The sequence below is a fragment of the Anolis carolinensis genome, chromosome 2 (genome assembly GCF_035594765.1).
Source record: "Anolis carolinensis isolate JA03-04 chromosome 2, rAnoCar3.1.pri, whole genome shotgun sequence".
Classification (NCBI taxonomy): domain Eukaryota; kingdom Metazoa; phylum Chordata; class Lepidosauria; order Squamata; family Dactyloidae; genus Anolis; species Anolis carolinensis.
Window position 1 is genome coordinate 132,734,933 of NC_085842.1, and position 12,010 is coordinate 132,746,942.

Genomic DNA, 12,010 nt, shown 5'->3' on the forward strand with positions numbered 1-12,010 from the left:
TTTACTAGTCAACCATACCTTGACATTTTTAGAGGATCCCAGTTTGGAGCTTGAAAAATCACTTACTGAACTACAATATTTAGAATCCCTGAACTAGCATGGTCATTGGTTGAGGAATTCTGGAAGGTAAGGTCCAAAAATTAAAGGATTATTTCCTAACATTGGTTTAGGCATATCTAGCCACAAATATTCCCCTCATGTTCTCCCAGTTTCATTTAATTCGACAGATCCTCCCATAAGCAAGCTCACTATGAGATGGAGACAGACCATATAGCCTACCAAACATGGCAACTGCTGGGAAAGCCTTTGCTTTCAGGGGTCCGGCTCCAATAATCACTTCACTCCGGCCCTCTTGCTCTCTCCAATTTGGGTTACAAAACTAACTCTTCATCAGCAAGGTCTGCGGACACTGAAGCCAACCTCAGCATGCCCCACAAGTGGACTCATACGTGACAATATGGGATAATCTGTACAAACACTGCTCATCATCACAAAAAGAATCAGAACTCAAGAAGCACAAACTGAAGGGACAGCTGAGCCCTTGAGGCTGTTTTAAGAACAAAAAATAAAAAGGAAGACTTTCCTGATCAGTAGGAAGAGAACCAGGAGCTCAGGGCAATAAGCACAGGCCTGCCTACAGAAGTCACCGAATGCCCAGAGGAGGATTAAAACGCACATGAATCCAAAGTACTATATAATTTAGTAGAGAGCAATCCCATGTAGTTAAGTGAGCCCTAAGGAAAGCATGATGCATCTGTGGTTTAGAAATAGATGCCAATCCACCTGCTTCCTGCTTGCCTGTATCAGCAGAGTCAAATACAACCTTTAATGTTTACCGAGCAGCTCCATGTGCAGTTAGATTTCCAAATCCCATAACGTCCACATTAAAATCCTCATTTATATTGCAAGCCACAAAATATATTTTGCAGATGTGATATCTTGACCTTAAATTATAACTTCTCCAGTCACTCCATCACTGTCCAATCTCAGCTATTTTTTAACCAATAGCCAAGATATGACTGCTTGTCTGCCAAGACAAATCTACATTGCAGGCCCATTGTTGAGACTAAATGCCATGGACCTTCAGAACTGCAGGCTTACATGAGATAGAAGAATCTGTGCAATATAAAGGCTCATCTTAAGGAATTTAAAGCCCTACTTTTTCATTTATTCTTTCCAAAGCTAAATAAACCCCGCAGGCCTCATTGTCTTAGACCTAGCCTATCATCTTGGCCATTCATTTTGCTAAGAAAACAGAACATTATTCCATATTATTGGTATCTCTTGGATGACCCAGATACATGGGACATCCAAAGCCAATGCCCAGGTAAGAGACATGCTAGTGTAAGTAATGCTTCCTGTACAGTACAACCTACCTGATCTATTGACTGGATATTCACAATTTCACTTACTCACACTTCAACCCCCTCTTGTTTATGGGCCTCTCTAGGTCTCCTAGTGCTATTCTATGGTATGCCTCCAGCTCGAATAAAGTCAAAATATAATGTTGGCTATTATCCGTGATTACAAGTATAAAGGCAAGGGAGTCTTGGAACATAGCCCCCATGGATACGGAGGGTTATACTGCACAAAGAGCTCTTAAGACAGATGTGACAAAAGTTAGAACATACTGTTTTCTGGGGAAAGGAGTAGAAAACAAAATCCTGTTATTATTGCTACAAAGTGTAGCCCCAGCACATAAGAGGCTGCAGCCTTTACCTCAGAGAATGAAAAGGGTAACAAGCTGGGAGGGACTGCATTGAAAAGTGGACATCAAAATCAAGGGAAAATAAGAGGTCAGAGAACAAGAAAAAAAAACTTCCCAAGAGACAGAAAACTATGGGAAGGCTTCTTTGTTTTGTAATGTTTTCATCCATAGTTGTCTACTTTGCAGTTAGCTTGGCTCAGAGCATAGAAATCAAGCAAGATAACATAGTGATATCAAAAACCTTGCCTTCCACAACCAGGCCCTTCCATCTGAAAATTATTGGACTTGTTGTCTAGTATGTATGGAAGGTACCATGCTGAACAAGGCTGGCCTAAGACCTACATCCCTATCCCAAAGTAGGTAAACACTGACATGTTGTGCTCTCTTCCCCATCTTGGTAACTGTTTTTACAGTCTTCTAGAGCTGTTTTAGCATTTGTTCATTTCTTCCAGCTAACGCTGCATACCTTTACCAGGAGGTGAGCTTTGCTGAATACAATGTAAAGATGATGCGTAAGTGCAGAGGAGAGGCTGTGAAGGAATAAGAGAATGGCCTTCTAATCAGGTTGCTTTGGAAAAGCAATCAGCAGCTTGGTAAAGCAATCACAGCACCGAGGAGGGTCATTGTTAGGAAAGCCTTCCTATCTCACATAAAGGTCTACAAAGGATGGCACCTTGGCTAAGAAACTATAGTAGGAATGTCTTGGTTGACTGTTCATTTTTTTATGGGAAACTGGACTTTTGCATCACTGGCCGACAATCAACTCCTTGACCATCGGTATAAAGAAGGCTATCTAAAAGCCCACAACTAGACAGAGAAACAGAAGCAGCTGTTCCTAACATCACTAAGATGGAATCAGATATATGCTTCTTGGTGTAAAGTAAGAAATAAGGATTCAGCTATATGCTGATATGTTTTAATGAGCCTGAACAACTTCATTTTGACAATAGCTGACATCTCTCCATGGCCTATATTATTTGCTAGGCTCTGTCATTTATGTTTTGCTAGAAATGCTATTATGTGAATCTTCATAAACAACAAACCGTATTTAGCTATTTTGTACTTGATTACCACATATGCATTAGATATTGCTCATGTACATTTTGACTTTGCTTGCCTATGTTCTGGAAATACCGATGCTTGGAACAATCTATCTCGGCCAGTACTGTGAGTTGGTTGGATTGAGAACACTGCTGGGGACTGGTAGGTCCTTTTGCCTAAGTTATTGTTTGTTTTCTGTCTGCCTTCCAGTTTTAAACCTCATCCTAGTTTTGTATCCCACAAAAGGAAGGACATTGAAAGGCTGATACTTCAGCCCTACCAAACATGCCTACAACCCTGCCTCACCTGTCCCTGGGGTCCTCGCCCCATCTTCAATTCTTTTATTCACCAGAATTTTACTGGTTGTACTATTGCCATAAAAAACTATCCTTTTTCAAAATGAACTTTGAACTAAAGGCCAGCTTCTTAGGGAGGACACTTTCTGGACCATTCCATTTAGGATTGGCATCCCTCTTCCATTTGCTCAACAGCCTTGACTGAGCTACAACCATCTTCTATTTCCTGCTGCTTAAGCAGCCTCGTTCTTATGGGATCTCCCATTTGCTGGCATACTCATCAATATCCAACCAAGGCCCAGACTAAAAGGAGGACACTCAATCACGGAGGAGCCAGTAGCTTGTGTGTGATTCTTACCCTGTTCGGAGTGAATGTAGAATAATAACAATGCAGCAGCTCTCTGGTGTCTTCTCCTTTTGGATCGCCACAGATAACAACCTGTCCAAGAATAAATCAGAATTAAGGGTATACTTGAATGTTCCCTAAAGTGGGAAAAAGCAGACAGAAAAGTCCTCAGTGGAGACAGATCAGCAAAACACAACTACATATTATGTTCATAATCAGAGGAAAAACAGTCCTCATTCCCTGAAGAAGACTCTCTCAATGTGCTTCCCATAGGACGAACTCATGCTATTTCTGGGTTGAATCTGTGGGACTTGTCAGCTAACAGAACCAGATTTGTGAGGGCGCCAGCAGAAAAGTATGAGAAAAAGTAAAGTAGAGGACAAGTAAAGAAACCACACTATGCTCAGAGGGTACTATGCTTTGATGGGATTTGTAGGGCAGGGCAGGCTGAAAGCAGCCACTCTTGATTCAAAGAATGCTGTGAAAGGGACTGCAGGTGTAAAGAACTGAACTAAAACAGGCTGTCTCCATGAGAGACAGATGGATCTGGATTTGACAGAGACAGGGAAGAGCTGGAACAGAGGCAGGAGAATCAGTGAGAGGCAAGAGGTGAATATAGTTTTAGAGACGTATGACTGATTGAGTTCAACAATCAATATATTAATTACTCATGTCCTAATAAATTTCCACTTGTTTGTTTTTACCACTGTTCCTGTTCTCGTTATGTCTGGTGGTAGCTAGTCATGCTAACCATAGCAAATGCCCTAGCAGCTACAGGTCCACATATAAGGGGTCCATCCAAGAAAGGATTGTGTGGGGGGAGCTTAGACCCAAAGCAAAACTGCTGCATCTGTTCAGCACTCTGATCTCTACATTTTGGAACCAGAGGAACCACAGTCAAACCTGGAGACTGACTGCAAAATTGCTTGCATTGATGAAGCAGAAATTGGAAGCTGAAGAATCACAGATCTTCAGAATGTGGATGCATGCATTTCCAACCCTTCCACTGAATTACAGTTGTAACAGATTAGCTAAAACGGAGGGAACAGCAGGGGGAACAAAAGCAGAGAATGGAAGGGCCAAGACAAAAGGGTGATACAATAGTGACAACAGAATGCCCAATATAATATATAAGAAAAAACACAGCTCTTTTCTGATCTGAACAGGCTAGAATCTAAGAAAGACTGGACCTGGACTCTGGGAATTCAAAGAACCACTTAATAAATCTCAAACCAAACCATTCTATAGGCAGAAGCTCATACTGTTCCCCAAATCTCATTTTAACATACCAGTATTTCTGAGCATTTCATGCAGTATGCTAAGTCCTTTTTCAAACAAACATCATTAAACCTTTCCCAGCTAACAACAATACCTGTTTCTGGGTCAGGTGAAAAGCAGCGGTGGCTCGAGCCATCTCAGGGAGAACCACAGGAATCTTCAACAGCCTCTCTGAAAAGGCGGACAAAATCTGACCGGCTTTCTTTACCCATTCTTTGTGGCCAGTGTAGCTGGCCGCCCGCAGCAGGTTACTGACAGCAACAGAGTTGGGGCTGGGTTCTGCACCATCTTGATCTAAAAGTAAGAAAAACAAGTCCATCAGTCAGCTACCTAAGAAAGCCTGGTTTTCCCCTCACAAAATTCCTACACTGTAAAGTACAAAGATAGGAACCTAAGAAGGATGATGCTGAAGAAATGTATAAGATTCAGAAATATGTTCACACAGCGGCCAGCTAGATGTTTCTGGGAAATCACAAGCAGGACATAAGTGCACCAGCACCTTACCACGCATGGCCCATAGTAAATTCAAAGGTATATCACATTTGGCAGTGAGGCTGGCATATAGCTATCCTGACTATAACCACTGATAGCCTTATCCTCGTGAGCCATCATCATATCTTACGATAACAAATCCCATTGTTTACTACGGATTAGGGTTAGGGTTATCTTAACGGATTATCTGAGGCTGTTTATGGCCACTTTTTCCAGTTTAGGGGTCTGAAACCTCACAAGTAATTTGTACCCTACCAACCCCAGATATTTGATGTAAAAACAGAGCTTCAAATGTTACTTTTAAGAAATAATTAATTGGATAATGCATTAGAATGTGTACACCCACCTAGCCTGTAATTTATTACCATTCACAGGGAGAAGAATGTTTAGTTACTCAGTATTTGGGAGGGGGAAAAAACCCTAAGGACTGATAATTTGAAACATTCCAAAATGCATTTAAGATTTCAACCAAAAAAGGGAAAAGAAAATAAATCACATTGTTCCAACTTATTATTTTTTGTGATGGGATACCTTGTTACAAAATGAAAAGTAGAGTTATGATCAATTATGTTACAGGCTGTGCATCCCTTATGCAGAAATCCAAAATTGTCCATATGGATGGCCGACAGTGACACCTTTGCTTCTGATGGTTCAAGTACACAAATCTTGTTTCATGTACAAAATTATTAAAATACTGAGCATTAAATTACCTTCAAGCTATGAGCATAAGGTGTCTACATGAAACATAAATAAATGATGGATTTCAACCAGTCCCATCTCCAAGGTCTATCATGATGTATATGAAAATATTTCAAAATCTGGGGGGAAAAAATCCCAAAACCAAAACACTTCTGAACTGAACTTAGTGAAGCTTACTGTGAACAGAACTTGGCATGTGAAGTCGATCATCTCATGGAACTTTCTTCACGGTTAGTCAGTAGTTCACTGATTACCTGTTCAGTCTTTATATAACCTGCAAGCAGCTAACTCAACACATAGATGGGCTTTGATTTTCCCACTGTGTATGCATATACATCAGCCCAATGCAGATCAGATTCTTCCACTCAGTGCCAAGCACTGGCAATCTGTAGATTATGAGCATGCTATATTGAAATAATGAAGCATTAAAGCATCATGGTATGACAAATGTGCAAGAACAACCATGCCAAACAATCAGCCCTGTCTGCTGCCTCTACGTACGTTTAATTCAAGCCAAGGGAGATGCTTTCCTGATTCATATATCTAATTCCAACCTATGTCCCATGTTTCATATGCCCATGCATTTTTTAAAGGGGAGAAATCTAGATGAACATGAGACAGGAGCAATGGAGGCATCTCCTTTAAAAGATAGAGTGGACTTCAGTCTCAAAAGCCAACTGTGTTGAAACAATGGTAACAGATTTTTTTTAAGTACTTAAACACAGGCATTGGATTCTTAAGAGTTTAGAAAAGATTTTTTTGACTGTTACTCTTAGAATCATTCCCAATCTGCATGGCTAACAAAAACAAATATACAAAAACATTGTACATGCTTGGTAGATTATCAAGGTGCTTGATATGTGTCTTCAATATAACTCTGACTTCTGGCAATCTATCCTGGGGGTTTTTTGGGCAGTATCTGTTCAGAGTGGGGCTACCATTGCCCCCCTTAAAGGCTGAGAGGGCACAACTTGCCCAAGGTCACTGAGCCCCTTTGATACGGCCATGTAATCCAGATTATCAAAGCAGATAATCTACTTTATTTGCTTTGAACTGGATTATATGAGCCTACACTGTCATATAATCCAGTTCAAAGCAGATAATCTGCATTTTATATGGCGGTGCAGAAGGGGCCTCAGGGCCCTTCCAGTCAGGCCCTATATCCAAGGATCTGATCCCAGTTTTACTGTTTATCCCAGATTGTCTGGGAGTGCGGACTCATATAATCCAATTTAAAGCAGTAAACCTGGGATCAGATCCTGGGATATTGGGTCTGTCTGGAAGGGCCCTCAGAGAGCATTATAGGAAAGAAAATAGAAGATGGAGAAGAGAGGAGAGAAGTGGAGATTCTCTCTTAGGGGGCTCTCAGAAAATTTGCCTTGCTTTTGAGCTGAATCTGTAAGAACCCGATGTTTTTTTGTTCAGGCTAGACCTGCGGGAATCTCCACAGCTTCCCTGGACAATCCTTGTAGATCCTTGCTTGCAAGTCTCACATATAAAGAATGTGAGACTTGTAAACAAGTATCCATAAGTTCTGCATATAAAGTCTTGGGGGTTTCGTTTTTTTTATGTCAGAAGCAACTTGAGTCGCTTCAGGAGTGAGAGAATTGGCCGTCTGCAAGGACGTTGCCCAGGGGACGCCTGGATGTTTTGATGTTTTTACCATCCTTGTGGGAGGCTTCTCTCATGTCCCCGCATGGAGCTGGAGGTGATAGAGGGAGCTCATCCATGCTCTCCCCGAGTGGGATTCAAACCTGGCAGCTTTCAGATCAGCAACCCAACCTTCAAGTCACAAGGCTTTAGTCCACTACACCATCGGGGGCTCCTGGGGGGGGGGGGGTTAATTCAGTTTCCCTTACTGTGATAATTATTTGGTACAGAGTTCTGCCGAACACTTGAAGTAGAAATAATCACTGCATCAAAATAAGAAAGAGTTTGTTTTGTTTTGTTTGCTAAGATTCTCTAATTCTCTCAGGGTGGGATGGCAGATGCTCCTGATTCTGAAGGGTACATACCATCTTTCATACGGAGGAGCAAGGAAGGGTCAGAAGCCTCTGTGGTGAAGTAGGCAAACCCTTTTGGATCCCAGAAGAGCTCATCCTGCTTGTGCTGCAGCTGCACGGCCCACTCCAACCAACTCGGGTTCAGCGAGGCCTCATAAAGGTCGAAAAGGGCTTGGATTACAAAAACATAATCCTCCAGGAAGCCATGGATGGGAACAGAACTGTGGAGAGCCACAAAAATGACATCATCATAAAATATATTTGCAACTCATTGCCTCTGCTTTTGATTAATATTATATGTCTCATAAAGGATGAAGCATGATTAAGAATGAAGCATGAGGATCTCAGATGAATGGAATTAATTATATATACGTTTTTAAGGTTTTTATAATGTGTTTTAACAATGTTATTAATAGATCTGTTTATATTGTTTTGTTTTTATGATTGTATTTTGGGCATTAAATTTTGCCAATTTTTGTAAGCCGCCCTGAGTCCCCTCGGGTGAGAAGGGCGGGGTATAAATGTTGTAAATAAATAAATAAATAAATTATCTTCACATGTTACGCTAATTTTTCCCAAGGGAGGCCCTTCAGTATCGAGTATAATAAGGTAAAACCTGGCAACACAGGAGGTGATATTCTCTAATAATGAAGCAAAGTATCAATTTCCTTGGATCTCAGAGTAACCCTTTTAATTCCCTCCACACTCTCTTTCATTCTTTTGACTATTTCTTTCTTGGTCAGAATGAGATACTGGAGTGCAATGGGCTAGTTGCTATGGGTTTACCATTATTGCCACCAAAAACCACTGCTTACATTACAAAACAGTCCAGCAATGTTTTTGTTGTTGTAGGCCTTATAGTTATCCCAAGGCAAACTTATAGTTATCCCAAGGCAAACTTATTAAAGAATTTTCCTGGCAAGAAGAGGTTTGTGATTGGCTTCTTCTGAGGATGAGAATGTGTGACTTGCCCATGGTCACCAGTGGGTTTTGTGGCTGAGCTGGTTTGAAACTATATTAGAGTGTGTAAAGAAGTGTGTGATTTTATTTTGTTTATGGATAACATGTGTGAAGAAGTGTATAATTGTATTTTGTTTATAGATGATATGTGTATTTGATTTTGTTTATACAGCCAGGTTTGGCTAAGTTAAAGTGGTGAGTATTTGAATTGACATTATGTATGGGGGAAGGTAGCCATCTTAGAGTGCTAGAGCAGGTTACCATAGCAACAGGGGCGGAGCCAACCGCCGCCTGGAAAGGAAAAGGGAGAATATTTTAAAACCCAAGGACAGTCTGTGATTTTCTAGTCACAGGGAAGGATCTGATTCTTGTGTGGAGAATCAGGCTGGCTTAAATAGGAAGATTTGAGTCAGATTTAGGTTGGACCAGACTAGGCAAGTTAGGTGATTTGTCTAGGGTCTTTTATAGAGCCTGTGGATTAGGGAGAATTAATCCCAGGGGATCCAGTAGGATCAGGGTTTAGTGTAACTTAAAGAAAGAAGTATTTTTGAAAGTTTAACCACCTTATAACCGTTTGTAACCATTAAGCGAAGTGCCTTTACTAAGTTATCTGAAACCATCAAGCTCTGTACCTGCAATAAACTTGTTTTGATTTTATTCAAATCAAGCCTCTGTCATACTCTTATATTAAGTTAAGTAACATCAACACCTGAAGTGGAACAAATAGAGAAAGCTTATAAGAACCAGTACCATCTGCCTGACGTCTCCATTGGTGGCAGCGAAGAAGATAATCAAACAAATCATTAATTAACATCATCTCTCACAAAACATCTTTATTAAGTGGTGGTATCTGTGTGTGTGTGTGTGGGATTAAAAAGGGTTCCATCTCTGACACACATTCCTGTCAGACACCTCACCTCTGTACATATTGGTGGCTAAGCTGAGGGGATTCTAAAAGGGATTCCATTCCTCTGTCACCCTCAGTTCTCTACATAAATTGGTGGCAGCGAGGGGATTTCAAAGAGGGATTCCATTCCCTGTCACCTCAGCTCCTTACATTAATTGGTGGCAGCGGTGGGATTTCAAAGAGGGATTCCATTCCCTGTCACCTCAGCTCCTTACAACATGTTTATTTGATTTTTGTTTAAACAGTCAGGTTTAGTTAAGTTTAAAATGGTAAGTATTGGAGCTGATAATGCCAGAGGGTGACCAGCTCAGCATTATGAGACAGGTTGCCATGACAACGGGGGCGGAGCCAACCGCCGTTTGGAAAGGAAACCAGGGAAGTTTAAATCTCAGTCTGTGATTTTTAGTCACAGGGAACAGACTGGTTCCAAGTATAAGGAAACCAGGGAGGCAGACCTCTCATAGGCCAGACTAAGCAAGTTGGGTGACTTGTTTAGGGTCATTTGTAGAGGCTGTGGATTAAGGGAAATTAATCCCAGTGGATCTAAGAGATCAGTTCTAGTTTAGTTTGGAGAGAAGGAAATATTTTGAAAGTTAGAACACCTCATATCTATTTGTAACCGTTAATCTAAGTCCCTTTAAGAAGTTATAGAAACCACTAAGCTCTGTATACGAAATAAACTTGTTTTGATTTTTAATCCATCTAAGTCTCTGTCACACTCCTATTCTAAGTTAAGCAACATCACCATCTGAAGTAAATAAAGAAGGCTTAAAAAGAATAAGTATCCTCTGCCTGACACCTCCTCTATTGGTGGCAGCGAAGATAATTAAATACATAATAATATAATTAAAATCATCATCATCCAGACACCTTTATAATTGGTGGTAACTGTGTGGTGGGATAAAAAGATTCCATCCCTGCCTCAGTCCATTACAAATTGGTGGCAGCGGTGGGATCAAAAGGGATTCCTCCCTGTCACAGTTCATTACAAATTGGTGGCAGCGGTGGGATCAAAAAGATTCCTTCCCTGTCACCTCACACCTTTACAGAGTGACATATTTTAATATGGAGTGTTAATGGAAGAGCTTAATGTTTCCACCAGGATGCTTGGGAAAGAAAGCATGGGCATTTTGGAATGCTTCCCAGGTGGCACAACAAGAAGCCGAGGCAGAGGTCTCCACATTCTCTGACTCAAGGCAAGTAAATCACCAGCAGAACTTCAGCCCCACCGTGTAGACACTGAGGGTCCTTCCACACAGTCATATAATCCAGAATATCAAGGTAGAAAATCTCACAATATCTGCTTTGAACTGGGTTATCTGAGTCCACATTGCCATATATCCCAGTTCAAAGCAGAAAATGTGGGATTTTATTCAGCTGTGTGGAAGGGGCCTGACAGCTGTGAGGTAATTTGCCAGGGACAAAAATCTGGGAGAAGGCCAGCACTGCTTCAATATGTGTGTAGAAACATAGTTTTAACATGATCCCCACTCTGCACATGCTCACCTCCCACATGCACCTTTATCTCCTTATCTCTCTTATTTTTTCCCCTATCTTGATTTTTCAGTGACTTAAGCATAGTTCAGCCTGACTAGCAAGAGGCAGGTATGGAGCGGAGCAACTGTCAGAGTTAAGTAGCCTGGCAAATTGTCCTCTTTGTCTGATTGTCTTAATCTCTATTCATACAGGCTTGATTTGTGTTTGCTGAAGAGCACAGCAGACTTGGGAAGGAGTAAGTAAAGGAGGAGGGTTTGTCACAGCTTCTGTTGTCAGAAGCTTGACACTAGTTTATTATATATGCAAAGCCAGACAGAGTCAGGTGAGCACCTGTCGGGCTGCTGCAGAGAGCCAAGAGGAACCGCAGCTGCTCCCTCCAGTGAATGGCTGCACATCTCGGGGATAGGGAAGCACCTGCACCCTTGGCCCTTTTTATGCATGCCCACGCTGGCAACTCAACCTGCATCCATCCAGTACAAATCTATCCTTAATTGTAACATGCATTTACACCCTTCCACATAGATTCCACACAAGTATTTGCACTTAATGGCTTGTGTCACATACTAGCTAATTCTGTCTGATGGTTTATGAGTCTCAAAGTTGCTGCACCTGCAATTATAGCCTCAAGCAGAACTTACAAGGAGATATATTGCTTGTTTGCTGACTGTTTTATGGGTCTGAATGTACTGGCCTACTTTACAGGGCTCTTAAAAAGGGACATCAAGTTAATACACTTGTAGCACTTTGGATACTTAGAGGAGTTTTTCCACAGAAGGCAGGGAA

General features: G+C 41.3%; 1 protein-coding gene and 1 long non-coding RNA gene across 4 annotated transcripts in view; one reads left to right on the top strand and one right to left on the bottom strand.

Moving 5' to 3' along the window:
• LOC134296238 (uncharacterized) overlaps nucleotides 1-12,010 on the top strand; it is a 320,710-nt gene that overhangs the window by 261,195 nt on the left and 47,505 nt on the right. The gene's annotated exons all lie outside the window — the stretch shown is intronic.
• Nucleotides 1-12,010, bottom strand: part of spata20 (spermatogenesis associated 20) — a 53,521-nt gene that overhangs the window by 14,998 nt on the left and 26,513 nt on the right. For all 3 annotated transcript variants that reach the window (XM_062970567.1, XM_062970569.1, XM_062970568.1), the window contains exons 13-15: nucleotides 7,876-8,084; nucleotides 4,764-4,963; nucleotides 3,404-3,484 (exon numbers count right to left, since the gene is read on the bottom strand). In XM_062970567.1, the coding sequence (XP_062826637.1) occupies nucleotides 3,404-3,484; nucleotides 4,764-4,963; nucleotides 7,876-8,084 (490 nt within the window). The remainder of the gene's footprint in view (nucleotides 1-3,403; nucleotides 3,485-4,763; nucleotides 4,964-7,875; nucleotides 8,085-12,010) is intronic.